This window comes from Capricornis sumatraensis, chromosome 2 (genome assembly GCF_032405125.1).
Source record: "Capricornis sumatraensis isolate serow.1 chromosome 2, serow.2, whole genome shotgun sequence".
Lineage (NCBI taxonomy): Eukaryota > Metazoa > Chordata > Mammalia > Artiodactyla > Bovidae > Capricornis > Capricornis sumatraensis.
Window position 1 is genome coordinate 136,057,160 of NC_091070.1, and position 20,999 is coordinate 136,078,158.

Below are 20,999 nucleotides of genomic sequence, written 5' to 3' on the forward strand. Positions count from 1 at the left end.
CAGAATAAATAGGTGCAGAGCCTTTGGGAGAGTAGACTAAACTCCAAGGCATAGCAAAGTGGAGGTTGGTATATTAGTAGTTCTGATCAAAGATACTGATCTAACGGGCTGGGTCCATTACAACTATGATGAGACTGGTGCCAGTTCTGGGCTACATGATAGGCACATTAACTTTCACAAGTGATATTCCATAAATTCATGACCACAATTGGTACTCAAAATGCCCCCAGATCTTACCTAGTTTCTCTTGTAACTCAGCCCTCCCATGCTCTACAATAACTATCATCTTCCATCTCTTCAAACTTCTGGCCCTCACATCCTCTTTTTCTGACTCTCTCTCCCTCACATCTTTTTCGTTAAGTGGTAAAGATAGATTTCCCCCAATTTTATTATATAATTGGCTTAGTTCAGTTCAGTTCAGTTGCTCAGTCGTGTCCAACTCTTTGCGACCCCATGAATCGCAGCACGCCAGGCCTCCCTGTCCATTACCAACTCCTGGAGTTCACTCAGACTCATGTCCATCAAGTTAGTGATGCCATCCAGCCATCTCATCCTCTGTCGTCCCCTTTTTCTCCTGCCCCCAATCCCTCCCAGCATCAAAGTCTTTTCCAATGAGTCAACTCTTCACATGAGGTGGCCAAAGTCCTGGAGTTTCAGCTTTAGCATCATTCCTTTCAAAGAAATCCCAGGGTTGATCTCCTTCAGAATGGACTGGTTGGATCTCCTTGCAGTCCAAGGGACTCTCAAGAGTCTTCTCAAAAAGCAGTTCAAAAGCATCAGTTCTTCGGTGCTCTGCCTTCTTCACAGTCCAACTCTCACATCCATACATGACCACAGGAAAAACCATAGCCTTGGCTAGACGGACCTTAGTCGGCAAAGTAATGTCTCTGCTTTTGAATATGCTATCTAGGTTGGTCATAACTTTTCTTCCAAAGAGTAAGGGTCTTTTAATTTCATGGCTGCAGGCACCATCTGCAGTGATTTTGGAGCCCCCAAAAATAAAGTCTGACGCTGTTTCCACTGTTTCTCCATCTATTTCTCATGGAGTGATGGGACCGGATGCCATGATCTTCGTTTTCTGAATGTTGAGCTTTAAGCCAACTTTTTCACTCTCCTCTTTCACTTTCATCAAGAGGCTTTTTAGTTCTTCTTCACTTTCTGCCATAAGGGTGGTGTCATCTGCATATCTGAGGTGATTGTTATTTTTCCCGGCAATCTTGATTCCAGCTTGTGTTTCTTCCAGTCCAGTGTTTCTCATGATGTACTCTGCATATAAGTTAAATAAGCAGGGTGACAATATACAGCCGTGACGTACTCCTTTTCCTATTTGGAACCAGTATAATTGGCTTATAACTGCATAAAATTAAGGTGTACAAACATACTGACTTAACTTTCATTTATTGTGAAATGATTACCATACTAAGTTTAGTTAACATCCACCATCTCATGGATTTAAAAAAAAAACAGAAAGAAAAAGAAGAAAACAACACAATTTTCTTTCCCTGTGATGGGACTTCCTGGAATCTTTCAAATGAACCAATACAGCAGTATTAACTATAGCCATCAAGTTGTATATTTCTCTTATATCTTAACATCCTCATTTTCACCATTCCTTCCTTCATTCATTGAAGAAGCGGAAGTCATTCTTCAAAGAGCCTGGGTCCCCATCTTCTTTCCATCATTGTGTCTACAAACTCAGCAGAACTTGCACTGTTTGTTATTGTTGTTGCTGCACAGGAGGAAGGGCATCTACAGCTGTAGTCAGCCACAGATAAGGGATGAAGCTGCAGGCAACATGGAGAGCTGAATTCACTCAAGGTTATAGCTTTGCCAAATGAGTAAGGCAGTGGAAAAGGGACCAAAAATTTAAAGGGATATAAAAGGTATTGACCAAGACAATAGATTATCGAATTTAAGTGGAAGTAAGAAAGGAATGACACAATGGGGTGAGGACACCGGCAAGATGAAAATATTACTAGATTGTAGGTCTCAGTGTGATTCCCTGTTCATTTTATTTGTTCATTTATTAGACTGTCTTCTTCATATCAATTTATAGGCTTCCTTACATACTCTGAATACTATTTTTTGTTGTTTGTAAGCTTGTATTTTCTGTAATTCGTTTTTTTTCACCATTTTAAGTGATGAATTCTCATGCACAGATGTTTTCAATTTTGTCAAATTTGTGCTTTATGGCTTATACTTTTTATGTCTTGTTTTGGAACTCCTTTTCTACACTGAGATCACAAAGATATTCTTCCAGATTTTCTTCATAATATTTTCAGGTTTCACACTTTAACTTTGCATCCAATTCACCTGGAATTTATTTTTGTGCATATTATGATGAGGTGCTAGTGGTAGAGAACCCACCTGCCAGTGCCGGAGACATAAGAGACATGGGTTTGATCCCTGGATTGTGAAGTTCTCCTGGAGGAAGGCATGGCAACCCACTCCAGTATTCTTGCCTGGAGAATCCCATGGACAGAGAAGCCTGGTGGGCTACAGTCCACAGAGTCACAAGAGTCAGACACCCTGAAGCGACTGAGCACCCATACATGCATGAGGTAAAGATCCATCCATCTAGTCTCTAACTCTCCCCAATCTGGTTTGTGCCTCTCCAATTTATTAAAAATGCTGGTACATTTCTTGCCAAATCTGAAAGATATTTTTCAGTCCCAGCTTTTAATTTTATTCAGTTTTTCAGTAGCAGCTCTCTGCTTTGGTACTGTTTTGGTACTGTCTCAGCCCAGGAGTGCTGCTGTAACAGAAGGTCATAGACTGGGTGTCTTATAAACCAAGCTGGAAAGTCTCAGATCAAGGTACTGGCAGATTCAGTGTCTGGTGAGGGCCTAATTCCTGGCTTGTACATGCTGTCTTCTAGGTCCTCACAGGGAGGAAGTAGCAAGGGATCTCTCCATGATCTTTTTTATAAGGGCACTAATCCCAGGGGATCAAACCCAGGTCTCCCGCATTGCAGGAGGATTCTTAACTAGCTGAGCCACCAGGGAAGCCCTACTAATGGGATAAAGACTTCTACATCTCAGCTCATATTAAATACAGATATGTACAGAAAATGCACTTTATTTGCCTAAACTGGTCTTTTTCCTGACCCTATCTGTTAGATAATGGGGTGAAAAGTTAACCAAATATCTAATTTCTTTTAAAGCTTAGACTCAGAATTAGCCCCTTTAGATCAGTGGTCTCCAACCTTTTTGGCACCAGGGACGAGTTTTGTGGAAGACTTTTTCTCCTGGACTGGGGCTGGGGGATGGTTTCTGGGTGATTCAAATGCATTACATTTATTGTGGACTTTATTTCTACGATTATTACATCAGCCCCACCTCAGCTCTTCAGGCATTAGATCCTGGAGGCTGGGGACTCTGCTTTAGATAGTGTCTACCTCCTTTTGGATGAAAGTGAAAAGTGAAAGTGAAGTCGCTCAGTCCTGTCAGACTCTGCGACCCCGTGGACTGTAGCCTACCAGGCTCCTCTGTCCATGGGATTCTCCAGGCAAGAAGTATTCACTAATTCTTCCCCTAAGAGAGATGGCTGGATGGCATCACTGACTCGATGGACGTGAATATGAGTGAACTCCGGGAGTTGGTGATGGATAGGGAGGCCTGGCATGTTGAGATTCATGGGGTCGCAAAGAGTTGGACATGACTGAGCGATTGAACTGAACTGAACTGGAGTGCATCTGGGGATCAGAGGGAGGGATGTTGCTTACTTGTGAATCTGCAGCATTGAGACTGAGGGACAAACGGCCTGCGCAGATTCTGACAGCACACTGGTTGGCATTGGTTAGTCTCCTGTATGTGTTCAGTGCTGGTCTCCATTGTTCCACTGCTGTGTCTTCTCTGTTCTTTCGGTTTGAGCAGTGCTCCTGATGGCTTTCTTTGCTGAAAATCACTGCTGCTGATTTTCTTGCCAGCCCTTCAACTAGCTCACTGGCCCATTGACTGGGTGATGGCTTCCATTACACTAGATAAATTTCTTTGTTCAATCACTGTCATTTTTGGTATACTTACTTAAATATTGTATACATGTGCAATTGTCAGTTCATGTTAGATATTAGAAAGCTTATTTCCCCCTTCTTATAAATATAAAAAGAAGTCCTCATATTTTCTCCCTTGGTTACTAAGAGGTGTGGATTTCAACAACTCCATGGGAATGGGAGATGAAGCTTTGGCCTAGAAAAAGGAAGAGAGAGAATAGACCCAGGGTAGCTTCACGGAGGCTGATCTCCATCAACCTCGGCTCTGAGAACAAAACTGAAAAAAAAAAAAAAAAAGCTCCCCTAGAAATTCACAACCCTGGACTACCCTCAGTCACTTTAAAGTCTGAATTAAGACTGTGCTGTCTGGGAATCCCCAGCCAAACATTAACCGCATTAAAAAAAAAAAAAAGAAGAAGACTGGCAGAAGCAAACCCGGAACCAAGGGGACATTCCTCGTCCGCTAGCGCGGAACCCAGAGGCGTCGGACCACGCGTTCCAGGGGCAGTTGCTACACCGCTCGCAGGGCCGCCTCCTCGGAGGCTCCCGGCTCGGCCTGCGGATGGGGCTTTCTCACTTCTCGGGGTTCCCTTGGTGCTGCGTGACCATGCTGCGCGGCAGAGGAGGCTTCCTGCCGCCCACCGTGGCTGGCCAGGAACACGAGTTCGACAGCCTTTTCGAAGAGCTCTTCCAGAAGCTGGGCCGCCGCGGGGACGGGATGGTGGACATCGTGGAACTGCAGGAAGGACTGGAGGCCCTGGGCTTCCCTCCGGGCGGGGAGGAGGAGGTGGGCTTTGGTGCATTCAGGCCTCAGGGAGCTTGCGGGGCGGGAGGTTCTGCAGGGGTGATATAGGGGTGGGGGCGGAGAAGACCCCCTCATCTCTTTGGGGCCCAGTCCCCAGACGTTTTTTGGTGTGAGCTGCTTCACCAGAGACCGCCCGCTGGTGGAACACTTTTCCACACGTTTCTGTCCTATAAGTGAGCTGCTCCGGTGAAACATGTAGCAGTCTTACCTAAAAATAGGGTCCAAGCCATCAAAACACAAAAGGTTTGCTAGGCATTCCTACAGGTTAAGGGAACCCCTGGAGGAAGCCGACGGCCTGGGCCTGAGCGCAAATTCGTTTCGTTCTTGGAAACTCCAAGAGTCTGTCTTGATGGCCCCTCCTGAGCTCTACCCAAGGGCGTCTCATAGCTTGGGTAGTGGGGCTGGCACTGAAGGCCTCCCCGCTAACACCTTTGGGAATTCCCTGTGTGTGCACTTGCTACTCAGAATACTGGAGTGGGTTGCCATTTCCTTCTCCAGAGGATCCTCCAGATCCAGGGATTGAACCCACATGCTTTGCCACTCCTTCATTGGCAGGCAGATGCTTTACGCTGAGCCACCTGGGAAACCCCAGTTAAAACCAATACCTGTCCGTTTAGAAGTCGCTGTCGGAGAAGGCAATGGCAACCCACTCCAGTACTCTTGCCTGGAAAATCCCATGGACGGAGGAGCCTGGAAGACTGCAGTCCATGGGGTCGCTGAGGGTCGGACACAACTGAGCGACTTCACTTTGACTTTTCACTTTCCTGCATTGGAGAAGGAAATGGCAACCCACTCCAGTGTTCTTGCCTGGAGAATCCCAGAGACGGGGGAGCCTGGTGGGCTCCCGTCTATGGGGTCGCACAGAGTTGGACACGACTGAAGTGACTTAGCAGTAGAAGGTGCTGTACTGCTCTATACCTTACACCGTAGAGTTATCCTTAAGCTCAACACGTGACAATATCAATACTCACTACTGTATTCTCAGAGGGTCCTCATTTCCACAACTGTATGTTTAACTAGCTGACTTACAGTAAAAATAAAGTCTTTGTTTTACTTAAATCTTCTCTAAGAGACTAGTGGCTTCAGCAGCACCATGGGAACATGTGTGCACATGAGTTTGAAAAGGTGACAGTACACCAGGCTTTATAGAAATATTTTCCTTATGAGGTGACTGAATTACATTGAATTATGGGAAATAGTATTTAATAAGTTTCCATCTGGTAGGCTTGAATTGAATGATGGATGTGAGAGCAGAGAACACTGAATCTAGAAAAACCATACCGTCAGCACAGTAACACATAGTTTATACACCATAGTTCTTAGGATTTATGTAGTGTATACCAGAGAAATGGGGGATGGATTAATGCTATCTAACATTTTTGTTTATGGAAACTGATGGTTTGATCCCTAAGGCCCAACCAACCACAGATTCCAGTCCTAATTTTATATAACATATATTGCTTTCACTGGATTCTGTGTGTCCAAGGCTTTTTGTTGCACTCACTTTGTGTTACACAGAATCATCAAACAAGCTGATGAAGTTATGCTTTCCTTCAGAATGCAGCCCCAGAATCTTGTTATTCCATCTCTCTTCTCAGGCAAGAGCTGGGTCTTCTGCTTTAGCAGCCTGTCAATTTTATCTTCTATCCATTTATCCCAGTGGTTCTCAACTAGGGGTGATTTTGTCCCTCAGAGACATGACATTTTGGATGGTTGTGACACTGGGAGATGTATGTGTGTGATGTGAAGGATGTAGTGAGTGAATGAGTCAGTCAGTCAGTTCAGTTGCTCAGTCGTGTCCAACTCTGTGACCCCATGAACCATAGCATGCCAGGCCTCCCTGTCCATCACCAGCTCCCAGAGTCCACCCAAACCTATGTCCGTTGAGTTGGTGATGCCATCCAACCATCTCATCCTCTGTTGTCCCCTTCTCCTCCTGCCCTCAATCTTTCCCAGCATCAGGGTCTTTTCAAATGAGTCAGCTCTTCCATCAGGTGGCCAAAGTATTAGAGTTTCAGCTTCAACATCAGTCCTTCCAATGAACACCCAGAACTGATCTCCTTTAGAATAGACTGGTTAGATCGCCTTGCAGTCCAAGGGACTCTCAAGAGTATTCTCCAACACCACAGTTCAAAAGCATCAATTCTTCTGAGCTCAGCTTTCTTTATAGTTCAGTTCTCACATCCATACATGACCACTGGAAAAACCATCACTTTGACTAGACGGACCTTTGTTGACAAAGTAATGTCTCTGCTTTTTAATATGCTGTCTAGGTTGGTCATAACTTTCCTTCCAAGGAGTAAGCGTCTTTTAATTTCATGGCTACAATCACCACCTGCAGTGATTTTCGAGCCCAGAAAAATAAAGTCAGGCACTGTTTCCACTGTTTCCCCATCTATTTGCCGTGAAGTGATGGGACTGGATGCCATGATCTTAGTTTTCTGAATGCTGAGCTTTAAGCCAACTTTTTCACTCTCCTCTTTAGCTTTCATCAAGAGGCTCTTTAGTTCTTCACTTTCTGCCATAAGGGTGGTGTCATCTGCATATATGAGATTATTGATATTTCTCCTAGCAATCTTGATTCCAGCTTGTGCTTCCTCCAGCTTAGCGTTTCTCATGATGTATTCTGCATATAAGTTAAACAAGCAGGGTGACGATATACAGCCTTGACGTACTCCTTTACCTATTTGGAACCAGTCTGTTGTTCCATGTCCAGTTATAACTGTTGCTTCCTGACCTGCATACAGGTTTCTTAAGAGGCATGTCAGGTGGTCTGGTATTCCCATCTCTTTCAGAATTTTCCAGAGTTTATTGTGATCCACACAGTCAAATAGTCAATGAAGCAGGCATAGTCAATAAAGCAGAGATAGATGTTTTTTTGGAACTCTCTTGCTTTTTCGATGATCCAGTAGATGTTGGCAATTTGATTTCTGGTTCCTCTGCCTTTTCTAATACCCGCTTGAACATCTGGAATTTCACTGTTCACATACTGCTGAAGCCTGGCTTGGAGAATTTTGAGCATTACTTTACTAGCGTGTTAGATGAGTGCAATTGTGCGGTAGTTTGAGCATTCTTTGGCATTGCCTTTCTTTGGGATTGGAATGAAAACTGACCTTTTCCAGTCCTGTGGCCAGTGCTGAGTTTTCCAAATTTGCTGACAGATTGAGTGCAGCACTTTCACAGCATCATCTTTCAGGATTTGAAATAGTTCAACTGGAATTCCATCACCTCCGCAAACTTTGTTCTTAGTGATGCTTCCTAAGGCCCACTTGACTTCACATTCCAGGATGTCTGGCTCTAGGTGAGTGTGAGTGATCACACCATCATGATTATCTGGGTCATGAAGATCTTTTTTTACAGTTCTTCCGTGTATCTTGCCACCTCTTCTTAATATCTTCTGCTCTGTTAGGTCCATACTGTTTCTGTCCTTTATTGTGCCCGCCTTTGCATGAAATGTTCTCTTGGTATCTCTAATTTTCTTGAAGAGATCTCCAGTCTTTCCCATTCTATTATTTTCCTCTATTTCTTTGCATTGATTGCTGAGGAAGGCTTTCTTATCTCTCCTTGCTATTCTTTGGTACTCTGCATTCAAATGGGTATGAATTTGCTTTTCGCTTCTCTTCTTTTCACAGCTATTTGTAAGGCCTCCTCAGACAGCCATTTTGCTTTTTTGCATTTCTTTTTCTTGGGGGGTGGTCTTGATTCCTATCTCCTGTACAATGTCATGAACTTCTGTCCATAGTTCATCAGGCACTCTGTCTATCAGATCTAGTCCCTTAAATCTATTTGTCACTTCCACTGTATAGTCATAAGGGATTTGATTTAGGTCATACCTGAATGGTCTAGTGGTTTTCCCTACTTTCTTCAGTTTAAGCCTGTATTTGGCAATAAGGAGTTCATGATCCTTATGGATGTAGTGAGAGATGATGCTAAACATGCTGTAATGCACAGGACAACAAAGTTATCTGGTCTCAAATGTCAGTCGTGGCAGAGTTGAGAAACCCTGCCTATCCCAACCACAAGCTCCTTGCTCCTCCCTTCCAGCTGACCGTGCCCTTTACTTCACTGAGGAAGCAGAGGTGAACTGGCATCAGTGTCCTCAGATTTCTGGCCTTCTCATAATGTGTCCTGAGCTGTAAAATAGGGATCTTATTAGTGCCTGTCTCATAGGGCCATTATGATGACTGTACTGTCTCTCACCTGTTACCGTAACAGTCTTATAACCAGTCTTCCTGCCCTTATCTCTCACCTGTTACTGTAACAGACTTATAACCAGTCTTCCTGCCTTACCTCTCAGCATCACTTCTTCCACACTGCCATCATGTGACATTTCTGAAAGTACATCTCATTAGTTCATAACCCTCCTCTTCAGGGGTGGACAATGTTGGTGGGAAAAGTGTAAACCTCTTAGTATGGTATTGAAGGTTTCCTGATTTCCTGAAGGGTGTTGTGTTTGGTGGGACAGTTCTCCAACTTGCAGATATGCAGGGATCCAGGTTCTTTCTCTCTTGTGACTATGTTCTGTTCAAGGGTCTCATCACCATCTGCATTTAGCTGGTGAAAGGAATGAGCATAGGGGAAGACATGTGAGAGGATTTTATTAGCTAGGCCTAGAAGTGGCACACATTACTTTCACTTGGATTTTGTTGGAGAGATCTTGGTCACAGGACCATGCTTAACTGCAAGGGAGACTGGGAAGTGTAATCTAGCCACATGTCCAAAGAAGGCAATGAGGAATTTTGGTGGATGGCTGGTGATCTTTGCTACATTTCTCATACCTTTGTTTCTTTGTTTGCTCACCTTTTGCTATTCATTTTAAAAATATTTGAGTCCCTTCTATCTCTGTCCCTTCTTCAGATCACTCACATCTTTATTACCCTCTGATGCTTGATCATTTTCTTCCATTGTGATTTTGGTGTCTTCCCTATTAGCCTGTAAGCTTCTGGAGCACTGGGATTATTGCTGACTGATTTCTGTTTCTCAGGCGTTTAGTTCCTTACATATTTATTGAGTGAATGAATACATGCATGGCTGTTGAATAGAAGAGTAGTCAATTGCTAAAGTTCTTTAAAATTCCAGTACTCAAAGATTCTATGTTTCCAGTGTTAGAAATTTTGCTCTAAAAATAAGGCACTGGTAATTTGTGGCAGATTGATTTACATGTGATAAATATATAAATATTTAAATGCTGTAATTTGTTATCTACCTTGTGTGAATGTATCTCTAATATCATTTTTTCTTTTTTGTAGATAATTTTAAAATCTGTGGTTGATAATGAGCATAATCTGCTGGACCTTGGCACATTTATGCAGTACATAAAAGATAATGAGATAAACATGAAATTGACTTTTAAGAGTTTGGACACAAATAATGATGGTTTGTTTTTAATACAACTAGTAATTTTATCCAAAAATTAATTGTGCTTTAGTAAAGGTTTATTTTTAGGTGTTTGGCTTCTCTGAAAGGTTATTGAAAACTCATTTATTTAATTCTGTCATTTGTTTTATTATTACTTTTAAGAAATAGTTTTAAATGATGTTGCTTTTATTTACATACTACCTTTCAAAAAGAAAACCACCAACAAAAAGGTTATACCCTTTGAGTAATATGCTTTTTAGCTAAAGATCTGAGAAATATTTATTTCATTTTGGTAAGGTTTTTACATGAAGCTCCATGTGGCAATGGTGGTTAAGCTGAGTCTGGAAAGATCAGTAGAAGTTACCTTAGTGAAGAGTAGGGAAGAGTGGTCCAGGCAGAGGAAATAGCTTGTTGGGAGGCTGTGGTCACCTAGGGGCAGTAGGTCATGTCTGAGGAACTAGAGGAAGACCAGTGAGGGTGAAGCTGAGAGCAAGGGGAAGTGTCAGAGATGAGGCTGGGAGGCTGGCACAGGTAGGATCATGGAGAGCCTTGGGGTCTGGAAAGGTTTCTGGACTTGATCATAAAGGGGAATGAGGTGAGAAGCCTCTGAAGAGTTTTCAGTAGTGGGGGTAGTAACCCCATCATATTTGTGTAGAGCGTGGACTGGCATTTTGAGCTACTGTGGGACTGGGTTGATGGGAATAAATGACTTGGGAAACACTTAGGCACAGAACAGACCACATTTGGTGGTTGAATGTGTAGTAGGCTGAGGGAAAGAAGAGACAAGAATGACTTATTTAAGCAATATTGGAGATAAACTTTTTATTTATTAATATAAGAAATGTCATATGGACTTTCCAGTCTCTTTGTCTTGGCAAGTAGAAAAAGTAATTGGGATGTTGATGTTTTATGGCATGTTGTGATAATGTGCTGAATACTGCGTTACTGTTTGCCTCTGCATATTTTCAAACCTTCCAGTTGATGCTCATTTTCTTTATTCCTTTAAAGGAGTGATTGATCCTTCAGAAATTATCAATAGTCTCAACTTAATAGGTATACATATTTCTGAAAAAGAGGCATTGAAGATTCTTGAGAGGTCAGCCCTTACATATTATATACATTTTAAAATTAATTTTTATTTACTTTAAAACCTTTTGGGCTTCCCTCGTGACTTAGACAGTAAAGAGTCTGCCTGCAATGCGGGAGACCTGGGTTCAATTCCTGGGTCAGGAAGATCCCCTGGAGAAGGAAATGGCAACCCATTCTAGTATTCTTGCCTGGAAAATCCCATGGATGGAGGAGTCTGGTTGGGCTATATTCCATGGGGTCACAAAGAGTCAGACACGACTGAGCGACTTCACTTTCTTTCTTTCTTTAAAACCTTTTTGGGACTTCCTTTGCAGTCCAGTGGTTAGGACTCTGTGCTTTCACTGCAGGGGTTGTGGGTTCAATCTCTGGTTGGGGAACTAAGATCCCTCATGCTGTACAGTGTAGCCAAAAAACCAAAACCAAAACAAACAAAAAACCAAAAACCCCACAAGCAAACAAAAAACACAAACAGCTTTTTCATTATTAAAGTGAAAACTATGGAAATTTTATGAAAACATGAATAATGGCTCATAATCATCTGTTTGCTATCACTGTTCTATATGATATATTATCTGCTTTAAGTCTCTTAAGACTTTAGAGGCAAAGGCTATTATTTTCCTTGTTTTACTGAGGTTAAGTAACTTGCTCAAGGTCACCATAATCCACCTCTGCAATATTAATCCGTTGATAAAATTTTATATTTATTTTATATTTATTCATATATATTTTTTGTAAGATCATATGCTTTATGCTATTAATCAGTCCATCAAGCATCCACTCAATCAAGTCACCTATCAATCAGATATTGATTGATGCTTTTTGCGACACTTACAGTAGCCAGTGAAGATTCAGTGGTATAAACGATATGGTCCTGGTGCCCATCCTTGCAGAGCTAATAGTCTATGGGGCTGAGGGGAGCTGAGTTGCAGAGTGGCGAAAGTTATGATAGGGACACAAGAAAACACTGAAGAAAAGTATCTCTACTAGGAAAGAGAGCTGAATTTTGTCAACTATACCGGTTTTTTCACTTAACCTATTTTTAAAAAACTTACTTACTTTTGGCTGTGCTGGGTCTTTGTTGCTGCATGGGCTTCTCTATTTGTGGTGAGCACGGGCTACTCTCTAGTTGCCGCGCGCAGGCTTCTCATTGCTGTGGCTTCTCTTGTTCGGAGCATGGGCTCTAAAGTGCTCAGGCTCAGCAGTTGTGGCTCCTGGGCTCTACAGCACAGGCTTAGTTGTGGCGCACAGGCTCAGTTGTGGTGCACAGGCTTAGTTGCTCCCAGGTATGTAGGATCTTCCTGGATCAGGGATCAAACCTGTGTCTCTTGCATTGGCAGGTGGATTCTTTACCACTGAGCCACCAGGGAAACCGTTCACTTGACTTATTTATTTAATGTACTATAGTAGTAGATCTGACATTAAACATTCCTGAGATAAAGCTAACTTGTTATGAACTGTTTCATTCAAGAAACATACAGACCAATAGAGAATTTTATCACAAACAACCATACCATCACTGGGTTTGTCATATTTAACATTTTGCCATATTTGGTTCAGATTTTTCAAATAAATAAAACATTACAGACAGCTGAAGTTTTCAGTGTCTTTAAACCCATTTCCTTCTTTTCTGCCAGAAGTAACTACTATCCTGAACTTATCATCCCCATACACATTTTTATCTCTATGTTTACTACCTACATATCCTTAAAGGATGATACTGCTTCTCATATTTTAAGACATTATTTAAATGGTGGCATGCTGCATATTTTTACAATCACTTTTACTAAATATTATATTTTAGAGATTTGTTGATGTTGATGTATATAGCATCAATCATTTTAGTCAGTGTACAGCTTCTATTTAATGTATATGATTCAATTTACTTATGAATTATCCTGATAGAATTTAGATTTTTTTTTTTTTGGAGTTTAAGAAAATAGTTTTTTATAAGTATGATTTAATTAAAGCTATTTACAGTTATTCTCTCCCACAGTAGTTAAGCATGATTTTAAAAAAGAATAGATGAGAAAAACAAGCACACGCAGCACACAGGGTTAGAGGAGCCAGCATGCACAGTCTGTGGAACTCGAGGTTTCACTGCAACTGGAATGTGACCAGATGCGGGTGGCCTTTTTTTTTTTTTTTTCCCTATTAGGAAGAAAAAAAAAAAAAAGACTGCAAAGGAAACAAACACGAAGTCATGTAACTGCCCACTGCCCAAGACAACAGCACTATAGAAACAGTTGCAAGTTAATTCTTAGAGATGACTAGAGATTTTTCAGTGTTTACACAAAAGTACATAGTACATATATTTTTTTCTATTTTAACAAAATAAAATAAATGTCATTTGCCACCATAATCTTTTCTTTAGAGGAAAATTTTTGCAGCAGGTCACGAGGGTTCTATTAAGTCATTTCAATGCTGAGCAAACGAATTTGAGTAATAGAACTAATCACTTCCCTATAGATGGATGTTAAGATGACAATTCAGATTATTTTTCAAACTAATCCTGAGAAAAATCTGTTTGCAATTTAAATAGTAATGTTATATAAAAAGTATTAACAAATCCACTATTACAAATATCAATTTCCTATATGGTCATCTATATATACACACAATAAAATGGTAAATATATGCAAAAATATTTTAAAAAAAACATGCACAGATCACTTTCCCCTTTGAAATTTGGACTTCCTATATGATACCTGAAAAAAATTTTTTTAAAAATTTTGTTTTGTTACTAGTACAAAACAATGCTGGGATGAATAGTCTCATATACATCATCTTGTTTATTACTTGCAGTCAAGTTGCTTAACTGTAGGGTATACAGACCTTTAATTAGATATTACAAATTTTTCTCCAGAGTGGTTGTACCAATTTAGTATTCTACTAGAAATGTATTTCCTTCCTATTACTTGATACTATAGTCGTCTAATATTTAAATATTTTCCAAACCCATGGGTCAGAAATATTGTCTTGTTGTTTTAATATAATTTGATTTAATTTACTTATATTCCTCATTGCTAGTGAGTCTGAACATCTTTTAATGTATTAGCTGGCCATTTGGATATTAGCTTCCTATGAATTACTTAAGTCTTTTGCCTACTTTTAAGCTGAATTGGTCATCATTTTCTTAATAGTTTGTAGCTGTTCCTTCGTAAATTCTGGATGTTAATCCTATGATGGTTATATGTGCTGCAAATGTCTTTTCCCAGCTTGTTTCTTACTCTAAATTCATTTTTTGTGTTTTTGTCATTGTGCAGAAAATTTCAGTTTTAATGTAGTCATATTTGTCCATCTTTTTCTTTTATGCATGTGCTTTTAACACCTTGAAAAATTCTTCCTTACCCTGGGATATAAAAATGTTAACCTATATCTTATTTTTACAATTTTGCATTTTACATTTAGTTCTTTAACTCATCTGTAATTGATGTTCATGTATGTTATAAAATTACATGGCCAGTTTCATTTTTTTCTATATGGTCTGTTGTTCTATCACCATTAATTGACTGGTCTCATCCTTTCCCCACAATTTGAAATGCTTACCTCTGTCATATTATTAAATTTCCATCTGTATGTGGATGTGTTTCTCATCTCTTTACTATATTACATTGGCTGTTGTCTGTTATGGATCATTACCATCTCCTAATTGCTATCACTTTAGAATACATCTTGATATCTGGTTTTACTTTCTTCATCTTCAATAATGTCAATGCTATTCTTGGCCCTTTAATCTTCTATATGCATTTTAGAATCAGCTTATTCGGATACATATATAAATATGCACATGTGCATACATACACTCATATACCTCTTTTGGAACTTTTTTTGGCCGCGCCATGCAGCATGTGGGATTCTTAGTTCCCCAACCAGGGATTGAACCCGTGCCCCCTGCCCTGGAAGCATGGAGTCCTAACCATTGGACCACCGGGAATTTAATTCCCCCCTTTTGGAATTTTGATCGCAATTGCATGTAATTTATAGATCCATTTGGGGGAGAAGTGATGTACTTATGATGTTACATTTTCTGTTTCCTGAATATTATGTATGTCTTTATTTTTAGATCTTCTTTAATGTCTTTTAATGTTATATATTCTCTATAAAGCTCCTATATAACTTTTGTTGGATTTACTCACAGAAACATGGTTTTTGTTGCTCTTCTAAGTATACAGAGGAATTTGATTTGCTATCACTTCATTTAGAATTTTCATACCCATGTTAATAATCGACACTATTCCTAGGGTTAAGATGGAATCTTGTTTCCTTTCTGTGGTCCACAGGGCTCCACGTGGTCTGGCCCACCTCTCTAGTCTCATCATCCAGAACTCTCCCTCCACTCTGTGCTCCAGGCAGACTGAGCTTTCAGTCTTAAACAACAACAACAACAACAGCAACAAGCACCCTGGAGTCCCATTGCTTCAACCCTTGTACAAACTGTTCTTTCTGTCTGGGAGACCCATTCCAGCTCCTTCACTTGGATATCCCCTGCTTATTCTTTAGGTCTCTATTCAGATGTGACTCTGACCTCTGAAATGTTTTTGGTTTTGCTGGTATTTCCTTTTACAACTTTACAGAGGCTCATCTGTCATATTCCCTATTCCCAATAGACTGTAAAGCTGGGACCAAAGTATATTATCCATTATTTTATAGCCAATGCCTAGTACAGTGTCTGGAATGTACTAACAGATCAATACATGTTTTCTGACTGACTTAATATTGTTACAAAAACCAAGGGTGGAGAGTATCAGATTTATCAGGAGGGACTGGCAACATAAATATTGAAAAAAAATTCCTTGGATCTGCTCATTTGAGATTTCTGGTCCTCTCAGTGAAAACAGTTTCAGTGGGCGGTAAAGGGTTTTGTCAGATTGCACTGGGCTACAGAACGAATGGGAAGTGAGGAGGTGGGTGTGATGAATGTAGTTTACTGATTTGGGAAGTTTAGATAAGATGGAGAAGACGACTAAGCAAGTCTTTTTGCATTGTATTTTTATAATTTTTTGAAGGATAGGAGAGATTTGTGGAGGAGTAGCCATGAGAAAGAGAGACATTTGTTGGATATCTTGTAGAGAAAGGAAATTAATGATTGAGAAGGAGTAGGACCAATAGCTCAAGAGAGACAGACAGGGTCCTTGAGTAAGAGTCAACATGTAATTCTCTGAGTCTAGGAACATAGGCGGTGAGGATAAAAGTGGGTAGAGAGAAATTTATTCATTCATTCACTGAGTGCATGGATTTATATAGATGCCAGGGATGTAGCAGTGAAGGAAACAGGCAGAAATTCCTGCTCTACGGAACACTCAATAACCAAGAGGAGACAATAGGAGAAAAACAAATTATGTTAGATGGTGCTAAGTGGAAAAATAATAGAAGGGAGGAAAACAGTATGGATGTGTGAGTGATAGGGGAGTTGCAGTTTTAGATATGGTGAGTTGGGAAGGCCATGATGGTGACATTTGTGTGGCGATTTGAAGAAGTGAGGAAGGAGTCATGATGGTCTTTGAGGGAAGAGCAGTCTAGGCAAAGGAAGTGGCATGAGCAAAGTCACCAGAAAGGCAGTATATCTGACAAGGTTAGGACACTGAGAGGGGAGCAGTGTGCCTGGAATAGAGTGAATGAAGAAGAAGGTGGTAGGAGATGAGCTTTAAGAGGTAACAGGAGTCAGATCACATATGATCTTGCAGGAAATTATAAGGACTTTGGCTTTTGCCCTGGTAAGTCATTGGATGGTTTTAGACAGAGGTATGACATGATTTTGGATTTTAGGATCATTCTGGCTGATGTGTTGAGAATAGAGGGGACAAGGGTGAGAGTATGGAGGACAGGTATACAATAATACAGACAGCATTTGAGGGTGGCTTGTAGCAAGATGGAGGAGGTAAGTAGTGATTGGATTCTGGATGTATTTTGAAATGTTCACAATATTTACTGCTGAATTGTGAGTGGGGTGTAAAAGAAAAAAAAATAGTCAAGGATAGTGCCAATATTTTTGGCCTGAACATCTAAAAGAATGGAATTGTCATATATTGAGAGGGGTAAAACTGTGAAAACAGCACGTTTGGGATGGGGTAGATATCAGAGTTCAGGTTTGTTTTTGTTGCGTTTCAGATGCTAACCAGACATTTAAGTAGAAATGTTAGGTGGGCAACTTGAAATAGTAATCTGGTGTTCAGAGGATCACTCAAGAGAGACATTTGGAAGTCATAGCCCCATCGATGGTATTTGAAGCCATGAGACTGGAAGAGATAACCAAGAAGAGAGTATAATGGTCCGAGTCCTGGTGTTCTCTAATATTTAGAGGCAGGGGAGATGAGGACAAACCAGTGAAGGAGACAGAGAAGGAGCAGCCAGAGAAAAGGAGGAGGGCTAAGAGAACACTCTATTCTGGAAACTAGATGAAGAAAATGTTTCAAGGAGGAGACAACTGTCTTTGTCATATGCTGCTGATAGGGTAAAAATGAGGATAGAGAATGGATCACTAATTTGGTACCATGGAGAATACTGGTGTAGTAATAGTAGTGAGAGCCTGATGGGAGTGGGTTCAAAAGAGAATGAGAAAGTGGAGACAGAAGGTAGATAGCTCTTTAAAGTAACTTATTTATGTATATATTTTGGCTGTATATGTGCATGCATGCTAAGTCACTTCAGTAGTGTCTGACTCTTCGAGACCCCATGGACTGTAGACTGCCAGGCTTCTCTGTCCATGGGATTCTCCAGGCAAGAATACTGAAATGGGTTGCCATGCCCATCTCATTTTTTGGCTGTACCATGCAGCGTATGGGGTCTTAATTTCCCTGGCCAGGGATTGAACCTGGGCCCCCTGCATTGAAAGCTTAGAGTCTTAACCATTGGACCACCAGGGAAGTCCCTAGACAAACAACTCTTTAGAGAGTGTTACTGCAAAGGCAGAGATCTAAGGGGTGACTGTGGGGAAGGCTGGGTTAAGAGGTTTTAAGATGAGAACACTTCAACACTCATGTTTTATGGAGAAATGGGGGACAACATGGCCTGAGAGTGAGAGTCAAAAATTGATTTGGTGGCTTGAGATGTGTGAAAATTAGCAGTAATCACTGAGGGAGATGAGAAAGGGTGCTACCTCAAACAAGTAACTTTGAAATTTTGGGAACCTCACATTTCAAAATGATATATTTCATCATCTTTCTTCACATTCTTAATTTCATTCAAAGATTTGAGAAATTCCCTGATGAGAATTCTTAAAATTAGCTTACTATTATCTCATATTAATGAAAATTCTATTTCCATTGATATTTGCATTTCTTATGATTTTTTTGACATGGGATATTTTATATCCATAGAAAAGAAAATTGCCTTTGAGATCCATAACCAAAACGGGTAATTGTCAGCCATCATTTTGATTGTTAAGGAGTTACAAGATGAAGTTACAAATAGGGAGAAGGGGAAATATTTAAAGGAGAAATGCTAGAAGGTTGGGATGTAGTAATACTGACAGCTTGTTAGTTCTTTGTAATTTACAAGGCCTTTGTACATATAATCCAGTTTAATAGTCTAATAGCTCTGTTTTGTAGGAATTATTCCCATATAAACCAAAATTTAGAGATGTGAGATGCACTTTCTACATCACAAAAGTAACAATGTGCAGAACTCAACACAGCTCAAATTTTAAGAATATGAGATGTCATTTTAATAATGCTTTTTAAATGTATGAATTGTAATTTGTATTAATTTATAGCATGGATGCTGATGGATCACTGACAGTAGATTGGGATGAGTGGAGGAAGTATTTTTTATTTAAACCTGCAAGAAATATGGAGGAAAATTGCCCATTACTGGAGCCATTTTACCGTAAGTGGTCTCTTTTTACGAATTTGTATGTCTTATTCTATGAATCATGGGTGTAAATGTAATACATTACATACTCTTAGAAAATTGTGGGGCCAGAAAATTATTTAGTGAGGTTTTGCTGATGCTATACTATACTATAAGTGATGTTTCCTCAGAAATTTGCATGATGCTAAAAAATCTGAGTTGACATGTAATATCTACTTCAACTAAAATTTCAACCTGCAAAAGGCACACATCTGTTGAGAGGAAGTACACTCTTAAGAGTTGATTACTCCTACTCAGCACCATCATTTTGTGTTGTAGTTGCTTATTTTCTTGCCTGAAAAGTAGGGAGTGTGAATTGCAGATTGCTGTATTATATAACACTTCACTGATAAATATTTGTTGGATGAATGAATAAACTTTGAACAGAAGTTTTTGAAAGAGTGTTCAAAGCTTTAGTTTTTTTCATATGCATATATACCTCATGGTCGGCATAGGTCTTGTCTGTTGGTGCACTTAAAAATCTATGCTTCATAATTTCTTAAAGTTCTCAAAATTTCTTAAACTATCTTAAAAGTTTTGCTTAGTAACTACAAACTAAAATCTATACTAGTCTGTGTCTCATGATTATATGTATACAGTTGAACCTTGGACAATGCAGATTTGAACTTCACAGATTTACTTATATGCATTTTTTTTCACAGTAAGTAAGTACTAAAATACTACATGATCTGTGGTTGACAATGGATATGGAGGGTTAACTGTAAAGTTCTACATGGATTTTTTGACTGTACCTGGGATCAGTGCCTCTAACCCCTGTGTTATTCAAGGGTCAAATTTATACATGCATCCATATGTCCTGTCTCTGAGAAATGGAGAAGACCAGTAGGATCACATTACTATTTATAGATAGAATAATCTTACTATCTTAGCTGTAACAGTGTGCATTCTCTACTCATAATATGACTCTTACAAAACTGTCTAGTTACCAACATTCTTTCAATAAATATGTAATCATTAAGAGATTTTTTCCTTTAGGAAGTGTTCATTCTATACCTTCCTTTTAGAGATGATTAAAGCAATTTCAAGACAATGAAAAATACATTTATTGTATGCCTGAGGGCATACTAAGTCACTGTAGTTGTGTCTGACTCTTTGCGACCCTATGGACCGTAGCATTCCAGGCTCCTCTGTCTGTGGGATTCTCCAGGCAAGAATACTGGAGTGGGTTGCTATGCCCTCCTCCTGTATTGGTAGACTAGTGCCACCTGGGAAGCCCATTGTATGCCTAATACATGATAAGTTTTCTGTTTAATAATGAGATAAACAGCAAACAGGCATGGAAAGTGCATATTTTGAAAATTAACTGATACAGTGTTGGCGATAACCTACTAAAGTCATTTAAAATGAACTCAATGAACTGCCTTTTAGGTATAGTGCTAACAAAGGGTGCTTCATTTGTTCCATGGGCAGGTCCATTGTTTGGTTTATAGTAATTTCACAGGATACAAATGTGCTTGGAACTCTAGCTGTACAGCCCAGAGGTAGAAAGCAGCCAGTTCTGCAGGGTGGAAACAGTGCCAGCTCTGGTTCAAATCCCAGCTCTGCCATTTGCTATCTGGATGAGCTGGAGTAAATTATTTAATCTCTCTGGGCCTCAGTTTTCTTAACTGTAAAATTGGGGTAGTAATACTTACAGTTAGAACTGGACATGGAACAACAGACTGGTTCCAAATAGGAAAAGGAGTATGTCAAGGCTGTATATTGTCACCCTGCTTATTTAACTTATATGCAGAGTACATCATGAGAAACGCTGGACTGGAAGAAACACAAGCTGGAATCAAGATTGCCGGGAGAAATATCAATAACCTCAGATATGCAGATGACATCACCCTTATGGCAGAAAGTGAAGAAGAACTAAAGAGCCTCTTAATGAAAGTGAAAGTGGAG

General features: G+C 40.1%; 1 protein-coding gene across 1 annotated transcript in view; it reads left to right on the forward strand.

Annotated features, from left to right (window-relative positions):
• Positions 1-5,897: 5,897 nt before the first annotated feature.
• Positions 5,898-20,999, forward strand: part of LOC138069452 (mitochondrial adenyl nucleotide antiporter SLC25A24-like) — a 100,789-nt gene continuing 85,687 nt past the window's right edge. The window contains 5 exon segments of the mRNA XM_068960752.1: positions 5,898-5,921; positions 10,046-10,172; positions 11,163-11,250; positions 18,955-19,039; positions 19,041-19,067. Coding sequence (XP_068816853.1) covers positions 5,898-5,921; positions 10,046-10,172; positions 11,163-11,250; positions 18,955-19,039; positions 19,041-19,067 — 351 coding nt within the window.